At 39.7% G+C, this 21289-nt stretch overlaps 1 protein-coding gene across 1 annotated transcript in view; it reads left to right on the top strand.

Moving 5' to 3' along the window:
- The first annotated feature begins 11281 nt into the window (after positions 1–11281).
- Positions 11282–21289, top strand: part of RANBP9 (RAN binding protein 9) — a 90955-nt gene continuing 80947 nt past the window's right edge. Inside the window, exon 1 of the mRNA XM_069092431.1 lies at positions 11282–11882. Within this exon, the coding sequence (XP_068948532.1) occupies positions 11297–11882 (586 nt within the window). The 5' untranslated portion in view covers positions 11282–11296. The remainder of the gene's footprint in view (positions 11883–21289) is intronic.

The following is a 21289-nucleotide window of genomic DNA, read 5'->3' as shown; positions in this document are numbered from 1 at the left end:
AGAAATTTCAAATTTCGTGTCCAGTAGACATCTTAAATTCAATATGACAAAAACAGAATTTCTTATCTTTTCCCCTAATTCATTGTCTCTCCCACCCAGACCTCCTCTGTTATTGTAGAGGTTAATTCTACCCTCCCAGTCTCTCAGGATTGCAGCCTAGGACTCACACTGGATCCCTCACTCTCTCACACCCCCTCCTCCCCATATTCAAGTTGACAAGGTCTGTTGACAAGGCCTGTCAATTTTACCTTTGCAACATCAATCCAATAAGCCCCTTTCTATTTTATGACGTTGCCACCACTCAGAGCAAGCCCTTATCACTCACACCTGGATGGTTGCAATAACTACCTAGTGGGTCTGCCTTCCTCATGTCTCTTCCCATTCCAATCCATCTGCTGTTCAACCACTACTGTGTTTTTTCTAAAGTGCAGATCTGATTATATCACATGTACACCCCATCCTGCCCCCCATTCAGTAAACTTCAGTGATTCTATTCCCTCCAATATCAAATACAAAATGCACTGTTGGCATTCAGAGTCCTTCATAGCATAGACCCCTCCTACCTTCCAGAATTCTATAGGGTTAATGGAATAAGAAGATCTTCCCTGTCCATTATAATAGAACTATGTGACTACGTGTCCCATTTTCCCTTGGAACAAGAGCTGTGTTCCCAGGTCTAAAATTACACAGATATTTCATGAGACTTTTTTTTTTTTTGCTTTTTGGAGTGGGGAAGGCAGGGAAGTTGGGGTTATGTGACTTGCTGTAGCAGCAAGCACCCCAAGCGTCCTCAGGGTTTGCTGCCAATACAGGTTCTTGGATCTGCTTTGACAAAGGAAAGCAACTCAAAATGGGTTAACAAGCTTACTTTAATCAGTCAGACCATATATCGTTTACCTAGTTCAGGGGAAAAAGGTCAGCACCCCGAACTTCAGAATACACAGACAGAATTATCAAGTCAGAGAAACAGATCAAGTAGACAGATTTCAAACTGTCCAACCATTACATCCATACCCAGTCAACATCTGGGTTTTTTCAAGGGGGGGGGGGGGCTCAGGACAACGGCTTCCCAGAATCCATATCAAATCACAGAACACTTCTCAAAGTGAGCCCCCAAAACAAAGCCTCACATCAGGGTTTATATAGCCTTCTCCTGGCTCAGAGAATGTAACAACCTTATTGACCCACTGGCCAATCAAAAAGTATCTACTGAAAAAACAAGCCTCCCACCCCAGGCTTCAGGTGCACTTTAGCCTAGGGGCAGGGAAGATCTTCCAAATTTGCATTCCCATTACACTTGCCCAAGGTTGCACAACTAGTAAGTGTTAAGTGTCTGAGGCTGGATTTGCCCTCAGATCCTCCTGACTCCAGAGCTGGTGCTCTATTCACTGTACCACCTGGCCACTCCAGGAGTACACGGGTATTTTAATCACAGATGTCTTGTTGCTTTGAACTTCTAGCTCAGTTCAGGGCTGTGATACATCTTGAGTCACATAGAACCCATATATTGCCTTGAGGAAGGAGCTTACTTAGGGGGAAGTTTTCTTACTGAGAGGCTTGTTTGCAGGAAGGCTTTCACACCTTTTGGTACTGATCTAATTAGGCCCTGAGTCACATGGGTTGTGATACCTTCTGGCTCTTAGTCTATTAGTTCAAAATATATCCTGGGAGGTTGGTATTTTATTTTGGAGCTCTCTCATGGGAAGAAAGTGTCTTTGTGATTTGGCCAGATAAGACTCTGGGTAGATATTGTTAAGGAGACCCCTGGCTTTGAGAACCCAGATATGGCACTTCCTGGTCTAGTGATTATGTATCTATTATTTTGTTTAGACAGTTGGAGCCCTGTCTACAGGATCTCTGTGCTAATTTCTCTATGTTTCTCTACTCATATTTTTTCCACTTTCAAAGTACTGACTTTTCCCCTGAATTAGTGAATGATGTATAGATGTTTACTTAAAGTAAGATTATTGACCTCTTTGAAGCTGTCTTTCCTTTAGAAAAGCAGATCAGAGAACCTGTGCTAGCAGGCCATCCTGGGTGTACTAGGGTGCTTGCTAACACATCTTCTTATACCTTACCCCCTTACACACATTCTTCAGTTCCTTGACACTGGCCTCCTGTATGTTTCATGAATAAGACACTCCATCTCCCTATTCACAGCACTTTCTCTGGCTGTTTTCCATGCTTAGAATGTTTCCTCTCCCTCTCTTGGTCTACTTACATCTTCCTTTAAGTCCCAGTTAAAATCCCACAATTTACAGGAAGGCTTTCCCAACCTCTCTTAATTCTAGCGTCTTCCTTATGTTAATTATTTCCTATTAATTCCTATACAGCTTGTTTGGTTATATTTGTTTGTATATTGTCTTCCTCCTTAGATTTTAAGCTCAAGGGTAGGGGCTACCTTTTTTTCCTCATTTTGTATCCCTAGTGCTTAGCTTTTGTACCTGGCACAAAGTAGGCATTTAATAAATGTTTATTGATTCATTGATTGAAATAATCCTTCCTTTTCTAACCACTTGTCTTTGTGAGGCCAGATTTTCTTTGTATATTTCAACCAAGTCAACATATCACAACAGATTAAATACAAAAGTTCATGTAAGAATCCAGCTGTCTTAAGTCAGACATTGAAAAAATATATAAAAAGCCACACTATTCAGCACATTTTTTTTTGCCTTTTTTTTTGGAGGGGCTATTAGGTTTAAGTGACTTGCCCAAGGTCACACGACTATTAAGTGCTAAGTGTCTGAGGCTGGATTTGAACTTAAGTCCTCCTAACTCCAGGGCTGGGGCTCTATTCACTGTGCCACCTAGCCGCCCCTCAGCAAATGTTTTATGTTTTGGAAAATATAAGTTATTTTTCCATAAAAATGTTATTTATGTTAAGAGTTAATGATAGATATATTATTATGTTTGAATAAATTAACAAATATTTTAAAATTGTGTCAGTTTTAGTTTCTAATATAGTAAATCTCTATAGATATAGATATAGATGAACATATCGATAGATACATAGACAAAAAACTCTTTGGGTTCCTCAATAATTCTTAAGAGTGTCCTGAGACCAAAAAGGAAGCCTTTCCCAACCTCTGCTGCCCTATCCCAATCTATAAAATGTTGTAATAACCAATGCAGCGTTGATCTTGGCTTATTCCTATCTAAATAAATCCAGTATATGAAAATCGACTTTTATGTATCAGACAAGTTCGGAAGTGATCTTTCATGCAATGAAGCCCTCTTTGCTTTACAAAAAGATCATGACTAGATTCCTTTAAATAGCAAGTCGCTCCCTTAATGCTTTTTTAATTCCTTTTTGTCCTAAATCCATTTCAAGTATATTGTCAGTCTTAGGGAACTCATGATCTTATGCACATTTTGTATAAGCCTCCAAGAGCATAGTCACTATCATAAACTGGACTCCAGGTGATTATTTCAGGAACTTTTGATGATGTAGCCTAATTTTTAATAGAAAAAAAAGTCAAAACCCCAGCTAGTATTTTATACTTTGACATTAACTTATTATTTCTTCTAATAGAAAAGAAACTTTTATTGACTTCATAAAAAATTTATTTATTATAGGAGCTGGAAAGGACTTCAGAGGATATCTTGTCCAACTTATAAGAAAAACCTCTACAAGATACCTAACAAATGGTCACTCAGCCTTTGAAAACCTCTGGTAATAAGGAAGGAGGAGTCCACTAACCTCCTCAGTCACCCATTTCACTTTTGGATAGTTCTAATTGTGGAAGATATTCTCTACTTTGGGGCAACTAGGTAGTGAAGTATTTAGAGAGGTGGGCTGGAGTCAGGAAAACTCTTCTTCCTGAGCTCAAATCTGGTGTCAGACTCTGACAGGCAATTCACTTAACCTGTGTTTGCCTCAGTTTCCTCATCTGTAAAATGAGCTGGAGAAGAAAACGGAAAACCATTCCAATATCTTTGCCAAGAAAACCTCAGAGTTGTACATGATTGAAAAAACAAACTCATATCCTGAGATGGGTATTTCTAGCCTTGGCAACAACCTTATCTTGACACCTCAATTCGACTCTCTGCAACTTTGTGGTAGTTCCCCCTTCTCCCCAATATCCTTCAGGTTTTTCTAACTTCTTTGAGATATCAGGCTTATTTCTGACAGGATTATATCTTTCCTCTTGACTTGCCCATTCTTTTGCCTATACTCTCCCACCTCCAGTGTTTTTGGATTTTGTTATGCTGAATGCTTCTAAACTAAAAGTTTTGCTGTCCAAACCCCACTATCTCCCTAACTATGATAATCACTCAGCTATATTTACACAAGAACTCACTCCTTCTTATAAAACACACGAACCTTTGCTGGGGCATCAAGTTGGCTTAGTGCAAGAAGTAATAAAGGACTAGGTAACCATCCACCCAAGAAGGCAGCGTGGTGAGATCTTGGTGTGTCCTTATTGTGCCAAGTCTAGAGGGCAACTTCTCATAGGACTGTCATGGATTCACCTTCTTCCTTCTGCTCTGGCCTGAAAATCATCATGCCTAGGATTCCCTCCCTAGATATATCTTTGATTACTACTGACATGGCCCCTGGGTATCTCAAGTTAGGCATCTGCTCCTTGCTTGTGAAAATCGCAATGCCCTTGTAATAATTAAGACTCATGGTATTTAACATCACTGTCTAGTCCCAAGGCAGCTTCAATGGAATGGGATAAATTTATATTCAATGCTTTTTAGTTTTGCCCTCTAGGGTCAAGCAGAACAAGTTTAATCCCTCTTTAATATGACAATCCTTCAAAAGTTTGGAGATTGCTATCATATTCACCTTAAATTTCTCTTCTCCAGTTTAAAAATCCCTAGTTCTTCCCAACTAATCTATGACATACTACAAGATCCCAAGGCTTTTTGACATCCTGGTCCTTCTCTCTGAATGCTCTTTGATTTATAATATCCCTTCTAAAATGCCATGCTCAGAACTAAATTTAATACTCAAGATGGGCAGATTACAACAGGACTATCATCTCTTTATTTCTGGACACCAAGCCTTTGAAAAAAATTTAAAACAATATCTCATTTTTATTTTTAACATTTAAATTAAATTTTAAGTAACTAAATTTAATATTTTATTTAAACATTTTTATATTCAATAAAATTAATGCTTTTATTTTTAATATTTAAATAATATTTCCCCATTACATGTAAGACACCAAACCTTTCATAATGTAGCCTAAGATTACATTAGCTTTTTTATTTTTATTATTACATTGCTTTTTTGGCATCATTACCCACTATTAACTCAATGAAATTGAAATTCACTAAAGTTCCTATATCTTTGTCAGATAAACTGATATCTAAGTATACCTCCCCAAACTTATGCTTGTGAAAGAAAAAAGTGTAAGACTTTACAATTTTGACTATAAAAATTCACTGTATTCACTTTGCCAGGCAGTGTAGTTTAATGATTAGCTTAGCTTCAGAGGCAAGAACACCTGAGTTCCAGTTCTACCTCTCAGAGGTTCTAGGCCATTCTCTAAGGCTGACTTTAAATTGCCCAAAGGGTTCTGGCTTGTACGGGAAGAGGATATCCAGGAGTTTCTTGTAACCTATTTAAATCACAGTCCCTATTCTTTATTAGATCTAACCCAACTTATAATTTGTTGAAGTCTTTTTGGATGCTGACTCCATCATACAACTTGTTAGTCTCTCCCTCCTATCTTTGTATCATTTTAAAATTTGATGAGCATGCTATCTATGCCCAATCTCAGTCTTTGATTAGAATGTTGAATGGAGTGATCTCAGTTCCCTTGGAGTGCTTCACTGGAAGACTCTTTCCGAGACCACATCAAACCATTAATGACTATGATTGTCCATTTGATCTGTTCCAAATCTATCTAACCATATTATCACCTACCCCACATCTCTGTAGCTTGTCTACAAGAGTAGCATGAGAAACTTTTCTTTGCTCAAATTGAAGTAAAGGAAATCTACAGCATTTTTGTGATCTATGAATCTAGTAACCTTGTCAAACAAGGAGATCAGGTTAGTCTGGAAGGCCTAGTTTTTGATGAAGCTATGCTGGCTCTTTGTGATCACTGCTACCTCTTCCAGGTGTTCATTAATCATCCCTTTCAGGATAAGGTAGCAGCTAGATGGCTCAGTGGATGGAGTGCTGGGCCTAGAGGTAGGAATATCTGTGTTCAAATTCAGCCTCAGATATTTACTAGTTGTGTGACACTGGCCAAGTCATTTAACTTCTGTTTGCGTTTATTTACTGGAGAAGGAAATGGAAGACCACTCCATTATCTTTGCAAAAAAAAAAAAACTAAACAAAAAACAACTCCATGGATAGTATGGTCCCATGTGAGCTGAAAAAACTAGCTTTGGCATTTTGGGGACCCTTTTTTTTGCTTCTCTGCTTGTTCTTTACTTCCAGAGACCTACAGGAATGCAAAGAGATTTTCCCTTGCTTTCCCTCAGAGGCAACTAATTTGAACTTATTTGTAGAAGCACATGACAAATATGCTTGTATGGAGCCTGAGAGGGAAGATCCAGAGAAGGAGGAAGCATGGTGTAGTAGAAAATGATGGATTTAAAACCAGAGGATTTGGGTTTAAACCCCAGCTTTAATATTTACTGTCAGTTCTTTATCTGAAAATTGAAAGGGTTGTAGATAAAATCCAAGTTCCCTTCCAGCTCTCATACTCTAATTCTATGGTAGCATTTGGGGGCACAGAGTCCAGCAGAAACACTTGGCAAAAGCAGGCATGTGTGTAACCACACATAGCCTGAGAGGGATCATAGGATCATAGGTTTAGAACTGGGAGGTACTTTAGAGGTCATTTAGTCCTACCCCCTTATTTTTACAGATGAAGAAACATACTTTTGGGGATGTTTCACACAGACACACCACATATAAAAGACACACATGTATACTTATATTTGTATAGGTACATATATTTAGATAGAAAGAGAGGAAGGAAGGGAGGAAGGAAGGAAGGAAAGAAGGAAGGAAGAATCTAGATTTTCCTAGAGTAATTCCTAATGGGGAAGATCAACCAGAGAGGGAAACTGAGCTTCAAAGGTGTCAGTCTCTAGGATCAAACCTGGTCAATGTGAGCCCTGGGTATTCTCTGGTGTCCCAAGTCAGAGGTGCTAGGTCCATTAGTCATTTTTGTTCTGTCCTTTCAGTTCCAAGGGTCATTCTCCTCGGCAGAAAAAATCAGAAACAAAATAAGAGCTGATTAGCTCTGCCTTCCCTCCATCATCCATTTTCATTGTCTGATCTACCCAAGGAGGGATCATGTCTCTTCTTTGATCCTCCTCTATTCTTCAAGATATCTTAAAACAAACAAACAAACAAAAAAACCCCAACCCTTTCTTATTATCCTTACTTAGCCTTTCCCCTACAGCCTTAGATCATTCTGGGCTTTCATGTGTTTACCACTTTTTTTTTTAAGGACTGTGGCAAATATTAGAATTTATCCTTTTTCACCTGCACTTGCTTTTTGTCTATTAAAATCTAAGGTAGAGGGAGGCCATTAACCAAAGGAAAGTTTTTGTATACATCTAAATATTTAGAGCAGTTCTTTTTATGATAGCAAAGGACTGGAAACAAAGTGGATGCCCAATGATTAGGGAATGGCTAGACATATTGTAGTACATGAATGTAATGCAATATTACATGATAAAAAACAGAGGAGCAGGGAAAAACATATGGACCAATTCAAAGTGAAGTAAGCAGAACCAGGAAAATATTACACAACTACAACAATGTAAATGCAAAGAACAACCACAAAATAATCAAAACTGAAAATTGACAAAGTATAGAGTACAAGTTCGACCCCAAAGAAAAGATTTGAAGACATCTTTGAAGATGTTAGTTTCTCTATATGTATGGAACACTGCATGTGATGTCAGATTTTTTTGTTTGTTAATTAGTTTCACTGATTTTCTCTTCCTTTCTTTTAATTTTTTAAATAAAATAAATTCACTTTCTCTCCTTTCCACCTTCACCATTTCCCTGTAATCTTTTTACAAAAAAATGTATAGTCAAGCAAAACAAATTCCTACATTGGCCATGTCAAAAAAAATGTCTCAGTACTCTATCACCTATTTATTAGGAGGTGGGTATAGCAAGCTTTGATCTAAATTCTCTGGAATTGTGGTTGGTCAGTGCATTGATCAGAGTTCCTAATTATCTTTGTTTTGTTATTGTTATTCTATTAAGGGATGCTTCTTGGGAGAAGAAAGAGGAATATAAAGAGAAAATTAGACGATATAAAACCAAGAGACATCATTAAAAAATATTAAAAAGCAACAACAAATCTAAGGCAGTTGTCAGGGCGTTTGTTAGCAGTGCTATTATAATGCCTATGTATCCACACTGGTCTCTTTAGATTATTCCTCCTTTTTATCTTCATTGAATTTCTTATTCTTGAGAACTTCCTAATTCTTTTGCAGGCTGACTTTCTCTATATATTTTAGTCCATGGGAGCCTATTTATCCGTACTCTGAAACCTTTAAAATATACTCTCCAAAAATCTAAGATATATATCAGATTATATGTGATTTTACTCTCCTGTTTAACAAAACATTAAAAATGTTTTAAAAAAAATTTCACTTCCACATTTTCCATCATTTTTACCTTACACAATGAAATGTAAGAACTAAACAACACAAACTTCAAATTAAGCAGGCTGGGATTATTTGATATTTTTATTATAGAACAACAGGGTATGTAGGTTACTGTCTAATAGCAGTCTTATTGAATTATATAGTATTTTAAAATAAACTTTACCATACAGTTATTAGTTCTGGGAAGAAATCCAGGACCTGTAATTAAACCAACATACTCCACAGTTACCCTAGAGGTGGAAAAAGATTAATTATTTTCCAAAATGTTAAAAACTTATTTGACTAAACAAATAATAAGTATGCTAAAAACATAGACTACCAGACAATCTAAAGTCAGGTTTGTACCACTGGGCAAGATGTACCAACCTAGTGAATCAGGTACTAGACTGGGGAGTCACAAAATTTGGTTCTTGTTCCCAGCTGTGCTGACTTGTTTTTAATTTGAACGAGGCATTCCACTTCAGCGTTATTCATTTACAAAATGGTCATATTTCTCTCGTTGACAAAGGAAGATGCTCTAAGGAATGAGTCTATAAAGTGCTTTGATGTCTCAGGAAGAAAGGTTCTTCCAAAGACATTTTTATAAGCTTGTACTCATACAATTTATGTACCTCTTTGTGGAAAATAATTTAATATTTAGAACTGTTAATTTAACACTCCTCTAGTATAATTCACTTACAAAGTCCCATAAAATTAATTCATGTAGGAATCTCTACTTTTAAAAAATAAGTGTGATAATTGTTTGGACTTAAGAAGCGAAGTTTATATTTAAGTTTTATGGGTTTGTTTTGGTCCTGACCTGTAATTGCTTGCGGGTGGGAATTCCCCTTCTGAATTCTCCGGGCACACATGCAAATCAACAATTTAAGGCTTTGGAGAGTGGCATGGGTCGTCATGATACAAACTGTCTTTTGAGGTCATGGAGCAGGAAGGGACCTCAAAGACCATCTAGTCCAACCCCCTCATTTTACAGATGAGGAAACCGAGGCCCCCAAAAAGCAAGTGATTTGCCAGAGTTTGGTAAGATAGTAAATGCCAAAGGCAGACCATGAATGCCCCCCACCCTCCAGCAGTACTTGAACTCAGAACTTAATGGCTCCACTAAGCCATGCTGTCTCTTTTATGTATCAACATATTCGTGGTATGAAAAATGTAAAGTTTGTATGAATTGGGAGAAGAGCATCGTGGGATTTTAGAGTGGAAAGGAACCTTGGATGTCAACTAGTGTAATTCACTCATTTTACAGATGAGGAAGACTGAGCAGACGAGGCACGCAAAGCTCTAAGCAAAGTCCAATGAAAAACTTTTTTTTTCCCTTTACATTATAGGAATTTTTAATGTGTTTGTTAATCGCAAACTCAGGATTCCTTTAGGAAATTCTGAAGCTGTTCACCATGTTTACAATCCTGAACAAGTTTAAATAGAAAGAAGGGGGGCGGGGACTGTTTCCGTAGTATCTCCAGCCGGTACCACTCTAGAAGCTGCCTGCTGGGGGCATTGAGTTCTCACTGAAGGTGCTTTAGTGGTGTAAACTGCAGTGGGAGTAGGGGTGCGAAAAAAAGAGATGCTGCACCGACACCAGCACTCGATTACTCTTGTCTAAGAGAGAAGCTGCTGCGGTTGCTTAGAGCCGTCGCTGGCAGAGAGAGGAGGGCGACAATAACAAAAAGAAGTAAAAGTAGGAGGGGGAAAAGATGAACCTGAGTTGAGGGTTGGTTGGAGGAAAGAGGGACCAGAGAAGCGCAGGAAAGGAGGTGGGGGGAGGGGTGGTGGTGGAAGAGAGCACGCAGCGTAACCCAGCGCTCCTTCCCGGGGTGTAGGGGACGTGGGGATTACAAAAGTGGTGAGTCCCCGAGGCATCCCCAGGAGAAGCCCAGCTGATCGGGCTCGCGCGTGCGCGCACTTGCTGCGAGACCACTCTACCGCCCCCTCCCCCTCCTCTCTAACACGCACTGACCACAGCGCCGCCTGCAGCGGCGGCGTCCCCGCACCCCGGCCCTCCCCACTTCTCCACCCTCCCCGGACCTGGCCTGTCGAGCTCGCCGGGATCTCGCGCTCTTTGGCCGAATTACTGTGCGCCCTCCCTCCATTTCTTCCCCGCCCCCCCTGTCATTTTCCCCTCCCTCTCTCCCTCCCCCCTCTCTACTGCTCCTTCCCCCTCTTCTGCCCGCCTCTCGCCTAGCGCCGCCTGCGCGCTACGTCTTGCGCCGGCGGAGTCCGCCGCAGGCTAACAGCAACCTCGGCGGCGGCAGCAGCAGTGGGAGTGGGAGCGAGAGCAGGAGCAGCAGCGGCGGCGGGAGCAGCAGCAGGAGCAGCCCAGCATCGACCTTCTCCGCCTCTTCTCTCGCGCTCTTCCCCCGCCCGCCCTCCGTCTCCCTCCATCGATTCGGCAGTCCCCCGTGCCTCGCGCGACCGCTGAGCTCGAGCCAACGTTCTTTCTCTCTACCTCCCCCCCCCCCACTCCCCCATCCCCGGCTCTCAGCCCAGCCTCTCCTACGCTTCCCCTCCCCCACGAGCCCCCCAACCGCCGCGCTCACCCCTAGGCGCGCGGGCCTGGTCGCCTGCTTCCGGGGAGGGGGGGGCGGGGGCGGGCGGACGGACAGACGGACTGGGCCAGTGTTGGCAGCGCCCCTGGGGAGCAGAGGAGGAAGAAGAAGAGGAGGAGGCGGGGGTGTGAGTCTCGGTCGGGATCGGGATGTCCGGGCAGCAGCAGCAGCAACATCAACAACAGCAGCAGCAGCAGCAGCTGCCGGCCGTGGCAGCCGCGGCCGTGGCTCCGGCCCCGGGGGTCGTTCTGCCGGCCCCCACCCCCGTTAGTGCCGGCTCCTCTCCGGCCATCCCCGCCGCGGCCGCGTCTCCGGTTGGGGGAGCAGGAAGCAGCGGCGGCGGCGTTGGCGTCGGGGTAGGGGCCGTGGCGGCCGCGCTGCTTCTGCACCCACCGCCTCCGCCGCCGCCCCCGGCCACCGCGGCCCCGCCGCCGCCTCCGCCGCCGCCTCCCCCACCTCCGGCCGCGGTCGCCGCCTCCCCGGCCCCCGGCATTTCGGCGGCTGCCAGCCCCGCCGGAGGGGCCCCGCCAGCGGCCACGGGGAGCAGTGCCCCGGCCCCCTTCCCCCACGGGGACCCGGCCCTGAACGAGCAGGAGAAGGAGCTTCAGCGGCGGCTCAAGCGTCTCTACCCGGCGGTGGACGAGCAAGAGACGCCGCTGCCTCGCTCGTGGAGCCCGAAGGACAAGTTTAGCTACATCGGCCTCTCGCAGAACAACCTGCGGGTCCACTACAAAGGTAACTGGTTTGGGGGCCGATCCCCCTCCCCCCTAATCCCGCCACTTCCGTGTTTTTGTTTTTAAAATGTTTTTTTCCTGCCGAGCTTGTTTTCGGAGTGTTTCAAATTCGGGGGGTGGGGGTAGTGGAAAGAAAGGTGGGGGCAGGCCGCATCCGAGGGACTGGGAAGATTCTTGGGGAAAGGAAAGTGAGCATAATTATCCTGAGCAGAGATATAGCAATCTTCGCACCAGTAACAGGACACCTTGAAAGCATCCAGAAAGGAAACATTTTTACACTGTCAGGACAAAACTCTTTTCTGATCTCTCTTAAAGTAGAGGAAACTTATATCTTCAAGGTCTGGTTACATTGTTCTCCTAGGGTTCTCTAATTATTTTGGTGGGGGGATAAAAAGAATCTTAAGTATAATTACTTATCTAAGGAGGTCAGGAACACCAAGGAGAGGGATATTTGTTTAGTGGGAGGTTTTTCCGAAAAGTAGGCCAGAAATTGTTTAGAAAAGGAAGAACCAAGGGCACAAGTTCGAAGTCAACATATTTCGTCAGACACAACAGGGAAGTGTCAAGAAGGTGAAGCCACAAAAACAAATCTTGGCTACTGAAACCTAGCAGAAAGGGGAATAGCATTAAAATAATCTGTACTTTTATATAGCTGTAGTGTTGTGGAAAGAAGACTTTCACACTTAATAATGTCTTGATATTGCTGTTTTATACTTGTAATTTACAAGATCTGTGTGATTCTCAGGAGATGTCCGTCAAAACAAAGCTTTCCGAAAAATTGCTGTGTATAAAATTGTATATTATGTAGGGAAATTTCCTGAACAGCAAATATATTAATCTGACCTGTTTTTAAAAATCCATCCAACAGTAAATATTAAGTCTAGAAACAGATCTGCAGTTTTAGGCCCAAGACCTGAAATAAGAGCTTTCATGTTCAAAACAGCCTGTTTTTGATTGGCTGCAATGAGAGGGTCTTGATGGAATCCCAGGCAGATGAATGAGGAGGGCAAAAAAAACTTTGTTGTTTAATCCTGAAAGTATACAGGATGAAATTTGAGACACACCTAGATAAATGAGTTACTGTTTAATCATAAAGGAGAATGGCTACCGGCACATAACTGGCATGATTTGGCTGTACTGAGAAGACCTATATACATTAAATCTGATGTTGTTGAATATTGATTTCCCCTTTTTTCCTCTTGCCATTCTTCTAGACAGCATTGCCAGTTTATAATAATTACATTATTAAAAATTTCAAAATAATAGGCTAGTTTCACTTTTAATTTTCTATTTTTATTACTATGGTTTTATGCTATATAAATGTGGTCTTTATCTTTGATATAACTTCCAAAAAAGTTTCCTAAGTTGGAATGATAGATTCTCTTTTTTATTAAAAACTTTTGTCAATGGAAAAATAAAGGATGTAAACCAGTTAATGTGGTGTAGTCAAAAGAATCGATGCAGTCAGTTAATTTTAGTTATTATTCTGGATTATATTGTTGATTGTGATCTTCGGGCAAGTCATGGACCTCAAGGACCTCATCTTCCTCTTCTGTACAATGAAGTAAAGATCCTAGGGACTTTTATTGACTCTAGTTTCTTTAACTTAGGCATAAATATGGTTTTAATTCCTTAGGTCAATTTTAATAGCTACTTTAAAGGTGAGTAATGAAAATGTATATTTCATATGCATTTCGTGAGGTCAATAACATGTCAAAAATACTGGTAACTTTTTTTTTTTTTAAGATGTTAGCTGTCTTTTCTGTGCTGTACTAAGGTCTACTTTTTTGAGGGGGGAAGGTAAGGCAATTGGGTTAAGTGACTTGTCCAAGGTCACAGGGCTAGGTTTTTTTTTTTTTTTTAATTAAGTATCTGAGGCCAAATTTGAACTCATGTCCTCCTGACTCCAGGGCTGGTGCTCTATTCACTGGGCCACCTAGCCATCCAGAGGTCGACTTTCTAGAAACTTCACTTTTAGTTAAGTACAAACTCTTGTTTCTGGGGAACTACATTATTTTGATGTTTGGTCTATTTTTTTTTTTCTCTGCAGTATTCCCTTCTGTCCTCTCTCCATTTTCTTCCTCTGCTTCCTTTCCTTTTACTCCTCCCCTTCCCTCTACTCATATCCTTTCTTCCCTTTATTACCTCTTCTACTTGTCATTTTTATGTTATGTTTATGTGGATGAAAAAATGTAAAGTATAACTAGTCAAAGTTGCTTAGTAGCAAAAGAGAATAATGCAGGAGTGTTGTGAACAGTTTTAGAGAGAACCCTTTATGTAGATGCAGAAAAAATTGAAAGATGTAATTGTACCTGACTTAACCTAGTAGTGTTTTTATCTAGAATTTCATCTACCATTTGGATGCTTTTGCATGTTTCTAAATTCCAAAAGATGTTATCACACTTTTTTCCCAGCATGTGGCTCCCTTATTCTGCCCATAAACCCTTAGTCTTATAAGCAAGAATTGGACATGTGTATTCCTTAAGTGACTGGAGAGATTAATGTTGAACAATGCCAGACTCTTTTCCAAAATCGATTGCATTGCTAGGACTGTGATTAGCCACTGGGATTCTACCTATATAAAAATATTGCCTATCCATAGCATTTCCTTAATTGATGATTGAGGAGTAGGGCTACATCTTTTCACTTAAGAATTAAAGTTTATTATATTTCAATTTACTCTTTGTAACATTTATAGTTAGTGATAGGTTTGACACACTGTGTGTTGAATTAGCCTTACAGGGAAGTTTAAAAACAAATACATTTTCAACTTTTCTCAGCCAACAAAACTAAACTCTTTTTCCCATTTTTAAAGCATATATTTTCCAAGTTATTACTTACCTGTATTTTGACTGGAACCTTCTTTATTTGTATGTGTGTCACCTTAATGCCTCAAACCTGAAAACCCTTAATAGGATAGAGGGATCTTTAAAGAATAATTGATTAGAAATATTACCCACACAAGGAAAATTAGTTGGTATTTCTCAGATTGGTCAATGGAGTGCCCTGGAAAGACTTATAGGAAGCCATGAAATAATCAAATCACTTTAGTTCTCTTGTTTAGGATGGGCCTAAGATGTTCTAACATTTTAGGATGATATGGTTAAAAAAGGCAGAGTAATGCTCTTAAAAATCAGAAGTTAGAATTTAGCTTTGGTTAATAGGTTAGCAAAGAAATAAAGTGTGATAGAAAGGTAAGAAATTCAAACTTTCCTTCTACCCCCTTTTTTGAAAAGTGATTCTGGTGACAAATCAGCTTTTTTCAAAATTCAATTACTAGTCAAAAAATCAAAGGGTAAATGACTATGAACTTATTTATATGGTATTGATTTCAAGTGATAAATAATGAGGCAATTTGTACTTAGCTTAATCTGGGCTATGAAAAATGAATTTTCACACTAGAGAAAATAATCAAAGACCAAGCAGGGAAGTATTAGAAAATAGTGAGGGAAACTTCTTTTGTAAAAGACTCTGCCATTTATTGCTTTTATCCCCTCACCTCTCCTTTAGCCCTGTAATACTTCCCAACCCTAGATAGATGGAAAGGGTGGAAGGAGTTTTCCTTGAATTGAGTGGGCAGCCTCCTTTTGTGAAACCTTGCTTTTCAACTTGAAGGTGAACTAGATAGCATCACTTAATCATTTCATGGTTCAAAATGGCTGTAGCCCATCATGTCAAAAAAAAATATTAAATGAATGAAATTTTACTCTTCCTATGAAAAACTCATTTAAGTGTGTGTAAATGTGTATATATTCACATGTACATAGATATACCCAAGTGAATTATGCATATACATACATGAACTATATAATAGAATTTATTAATATGTCCAATATAAAAAATTCATACACAAGAGAATCTGAAATTAAGTTTGAGAGCAATAAGTTGATTTGCAAAAGGTTCCAATACAAAGATACTTTTTTTTTGTTGTTTTTTTGGAGGGCAATTGGGGTTAAGAGACTTGCCCAAGGTCACACAGCTAGTTTTTTTGTGTTAAGTGTCTGAGGCTGGATTTGAACTCAGGTCCTCCTGACTCCAGGGCCGGTGCTCTATTCACTGCGCCACCTAGCTGCCCCAAAAATTCTTTAATAAATATAGTTAATATGAAGTGCAGTTCAACTGATCACTTTTCAAAACCACATTGATTGCATTGTGACACCCATAGTTGAAATCCAATTTGAATCAGTCATTTAGTAACACTTTTTAAGAACTGTTTTTAAACATTGTTGCTTGTCAGTCTAGAATAGAAGAAAAAATGTTTAGCAGTGTGTATACATAATGGTTTTAAACATAATCAGTACTAGAAAAAGCTTGATATCCAGTAGGGGAATGTCATGTCTTGATGAACAGAGAGTAGGGAGGAGTTAGTTATTCATTATTCCACAGATCGAAGGAAGGATTTTGCTTTAGCTTTGTATTCATAATACTCTTCCCTGAAAGTGCCAAGCTTGTCACTTCTCTACATAGCCCTACTGGGCTGGAACCTAAGGGTGGAAATAAGATTTCCAGGTTCACTTTGACTTTTAGACCACTTTACTGTTTCAGGAGGTAAGAGTTGAATATTGAGGAACCTTTAACTTTTAAGTGCAATTTCGATTAAATGAAATAATTTATTAAAACCTTACTTTTTATCCTTAGTGTGGTGTATTTCCTCCCTCCCATTTGCTTTGTGAAATTCCAGTTGGAGTTCAGAATTTCACAATAGTTTAGAATATTTCATAACATGACCTATGACTAAAACCTCCAAAGATTATAATCAAAGAAAATTCACATCAGCTTTTTGTTTTAAATCTGGAAAGGCATGAAGGAGTTGACTCCCTGTAGCCAAGGATTTCTGGGGTTAAATAACAGTGAGGATTGGTGGATGTTATTTTATAATCTGAGGATTATTTCAAAGTTTTTCCTCTTGAAGAGAACTGAACTTCTTATACTGTGGCTAGTTCTCTCCTGCAATATTTCTGACACTTTCCTTCCTTACCCTCTATCCCCTAACCAGCTTATTTCTAGTTTTAGCTGTATGCTCCTTTAACCTTAGTATATTTAACTGCTGCTATTTCTTCTACATTGACTACACTTTCCCATCTCTATTGGAGTACCACCTACCTTCTCCACACAGAAATATGAAGAAAACTTCCTTGTCTTCTGATCCCTGAATGAAAGTGACAATCACAGTTTCCATCATTGCTTATTAAGAATTTTTTAGACAATTAACTTTTATATTTCTCTAGCTTTCTTTTGCAGTCAGAGGGTCTAATTTAACTTTCTGGGGGAAAAAAACCCAGGTTTTTACTGCAATGTAGACAAAATAAAATGAACATAATACCCAGTTCACATAAGTTTTGTGATTAGATTAAGGAATACAGTGGGAGGGTAAGGAAGGAGCATTAACTTGTTAAGTGCTATGACCAGGCATTAGTTTGCTGTAACCTGAAAATAACAAAGAAATTTTAAGGTTATTATTTGGTGCTATTTTTTCATTTTAAATTAAAGTTCAATACTGAATATGTAAATATCTTTGGTGTATTATTTAAGTGCTTGGTTTCTTTTGAGCTTGGGAAATTGTTAGTGGTTGACTTTTTCAGTCTGAACTATATAGAATTTTCAATGACCCGGCAGTAGTTCTCATGATTTTTCATCACCTCAATGGAATTCTCCCCCATGCTTTTCATTAGTTCTATTACTGCCCTCCCCCCCCCTTCTTAAACACACACACACACACACACACACACAACCAAACAACACAATAAACCAACCCAGTAACCCATTCTTTTTGGGGGCAAGAGTATAGCAAATGGGAAAATTAGGGTGGGGTTGATCTCTGAGAGAAGGTTGAGAGCTTTGAAGGCCTAAAAGAAAGAATATCATAGATTTAGAGCTTTTCCAGCTCTAATGACTTTAAAGGTCAATAATTCAACTCTCTTATTTTACAGATAAAGAAACCACATGCCGAAAGAGGGTGAAGAAGGTTTCATATTCCTGAAGTCACATAGTTAGTAATAGAGACAGGATAAAAGATCAGGGTTCTTTTCCGTTGTACCAATGGTGCTCGAAGATAGGTTATCTATTTTATCAGGTTTTGCCATGTGTAATTTGTTGGGCAGCTAGGTGACACAGTGGATAGAGCACCAGATTTGAAGTCAGAAGACCTGAGTTCAAATCTGTCCTTAGACACTTACCAGCTATATGACCCAGTTTGCCTCACTTTCCTCATCTGTAAAATGAGCTGTAGAAGGAAATGGTAAACCACTCCAGTATCTTTGCCAAGAAAACCCCAGATGGGGTCACAAAGAGTTGGACATGACTAAACAATAAATTTGTTTGAAGATTATATGATTTGACTGGTATTATATCTGAGTCTGAAAGACTGATGTTTTAATGATCTGTTTTTATTTGGACATGAGAAGGCTCAGCCCATAAAATGATCCGAAACATTAAAATGAAGAGTTAAGATTTTCTTTCTTTTCAGAACACTGTTTCAAAAAAAGTAGCATATATTTCTCTCCTGTCTTCCTAAACAATGTACAGGTAGATTGGGACTGTCTCTTAAATGAACAAAGCCCAACTTTTTGGTATGCAAATGTTAAAAATATTGATCAATATCGATATTTTAAGTTTTGTCTTGCCAAAATGTGACTGTCTTAAAAATTATAGAAAGGAAGATTTTCCTAGTGAATAAAATCAATAAGACTTTTCACAAAATACTGTTGATGTTTTTCTAGTGATAGTTCATTATTTAGTAATAGGAAAGTTTTTAAAGACATTTGAAAGAAGTAAGACTAATGTTTTGCAGTGTGCTCTAGTCCTAAATTAATAACAATTAAAAATCTGCCTTTTATTTTGAGTGAATGGGATGAGGAAATGTAGGAGTGATGCTTCATGCGGAGGTCACTGGGCAAGACTGGTAACTTGTACTCATCAAGACAGTTGCTGCTATACCACTTCCAAGCCCTACTTGACCCATCTCCAGATCTTGTAGTTTATTTTTAGCTCAGGTTTTGGAATCAGATTCAAGCCAGGCTTTCCTGCAGCAGTTGGCACATATCCAGTGAGTACAGGATCCTTTTCTGTGTACATGTTTAAGATGAAAGGAGGAATTATAAATATAGCAGTCTTAAAAGTGCAAAACTGCACCAAATTTTTTAGCGTCCTCACTAGTTTTCTTTCTATATTTCTGACCAGTTAGTGATCCTGTTTTGGAGCTTGAGACTTGGCATTTCAATGTAACAAACCTATTTTATTAGAACCTTTCTTTCTTAGAAATTGCTGAATCTAAAATAATGTAGCCTTTTGCTGTTTTTATCTATTTTCCTTTATTCTTTATTCTCAGCCAGTTTATTGATTCTCACTTAAAATTTTTAGTTGTGAAATGGAAATGGCTGGCTTTCAACAGGATCTACATAGTTTTCTGGGATGATAGCATCTTAATTAAGAGGTTATATCGAAGGTGTAGCAGTGCTAATGTTATGATGTTGTATTGTCTTCTAATGGATAAAAGGGTAGTGGAGCAAACTAGTAGGCTGGGCAGATATTTTGGTACATTGTTTTTCCCATGGTTATAAGAGACCTTACCAGAATCAACATATTAAGCTGCCAAAGTGATTCTTTCCTAAGCATACTTCTGACTTTGATAGCAATAAACTCCAATGGCTCCTTATTGCCTTAGATTAAACCAGATGTGGGGAACCTCTAGGTCCTCAAGTGTGGCCATTTGACTGAATCCATTTGGTTCCCACCCCTGTATAAAACTCTTTTGCTTGATAGTTAATGCTTTTCACAATTTGGTTCTAACCTACCTCCTTTCTAACCTTTTTACACATGATCCCTTTTCACACATGTTGTGGTCCATACAAACTAGCCTTTTCATTGTTCTTGTACACAGCACTTCATCTCCCATTTTGGTGCCTTTGCACTGACTGTCAATCAGCAAGCATTTATTGAATGTCTGGTATGTGCCAGGAACTGTGCAGGTACTAGGACTAAGAATACAAAGAGTGAAACATCCTCCAGTCTCAAGGGACTTAGATTCTTTTGGGGGAGATAAGAAGTACACATATGAATGAATTCAGAATAAATACAAAGATAATAGATAATACACAAGGTAGTTAGAGTAAATACAGGTAAGGAGAAAGGGGGCACTAACAGTTGGGATCAAGTGGTACTTGAGTCTCATCTTAAAGAAAGAGAAGGATTTCATGAGGCACAGGTGAGGGGGGAGAGCATCACAGACATAAAGGATGGCCAAGTGTATAGACAGAGAGACTGAAGAGAAAGTGCCTTGTGTGAGTAACCCAGAGGAGACCAATTGGGCTGGATTGAAGGGTAAGGGGTGGGGGCAGGGAGGAGAACTACACAATCATTGGGGAAGACTTTAAAAGCCAGACAAATTTATTAATTTTAGAGTTAGGAGGAAACTATTGGAATTTAGAGAGGAGGGGAGTCTACAGTCAGATTTGTACTTCAGGAAAAGCACTTTGGCAGTTTTGCATAGGGAATGGATTAGAGTAGGAAGTAACTTGAAGCAGGAAGTTTAATTAGGAGGCTGTTGCAATATTACAGCTGTGAGAACCAAAATTAAGGAAAGAAAACAGTTCTGGTGACTGTGAGATATCTTGGACATTGGGTTGGAAATCCAGTAGGTATTTGATAATGTGGAGCTGGGGGAGAACTTAGGAGTGAGGGTAGGGTGGGGAGGGATCTGTGAATTGGCTGTGGATGAGGCTACTGAGAGTATGCTGCAGTGTTTCTTAACCTTTTTTATGTCATAGACCACTTTTTACTTTGTGAAACCTAGGGACACATTCATTAGAAGGATTCTTATCATTAGAATGATAGCTTGAGGGGCCAGTAGCCTTTAGTGAAGATTTTTCTATTATATGAGTGACTTGGGCATGTTTAGAGGCAATAGCGAAGGAATCTGTATAGATAAATGTTGAAGATAGAGTAATGGGATGATTGAGGGGTGAGTGAGGAATAATGTCCAGAAGTTTTGAAATGAAGAGAAGGGGGAAAGCAGTGAGGATAAATGGTCTGTTTTTTGAGTAAAAGAAGAGACCAAGTACCCATGTTTCCCCGATAATAAGACACTGTCTTATTATTTTTTTTGGACAGAAAAACACCAGAGGGCTTATTTTCAGGGGAGGGCTTATTTTAATGAACATTGACAGCAATTTTAATAAACAGGTAAATGTGAACAAAAAAATGTACCTTTATTCAATAAGCAAATCACTGGGGAAGAACAGGATGACGTGCTCACTGCTGCAGCTCTGATTGGATGCAGCTTGGAGCGCAGCGTGCGTTTCACGGGGGGGGAGGGCATAATGTAGAGTGTAGCACAGGGGATCACCTTCACTACAGTAACAATCTTCAATAGGGCTTATTTTCGGGGGAGGGCTTATTTTAGAGGAATCT

The sequence above is a fragment of the Petaurus breviceps genome, unplaced genomic scaffold (assembly GCF_028583685.1).
Source record: "Petaurus breviceps papuanus isolate PSGF00001 unplaced genomic scaffold, PetGlider_PUasm1.0 190, whole genome shotgun sequence".
NCBI classification, from domain to species: Eukaryota; Metazoa; Chordata; class Mammalia; order Diprotodontia; family Petauridae; genus Petaurus; species Petaurus breviceps.
This window is presented reverse-complemented; position numbering and strand designations above follow the sequence as displayed.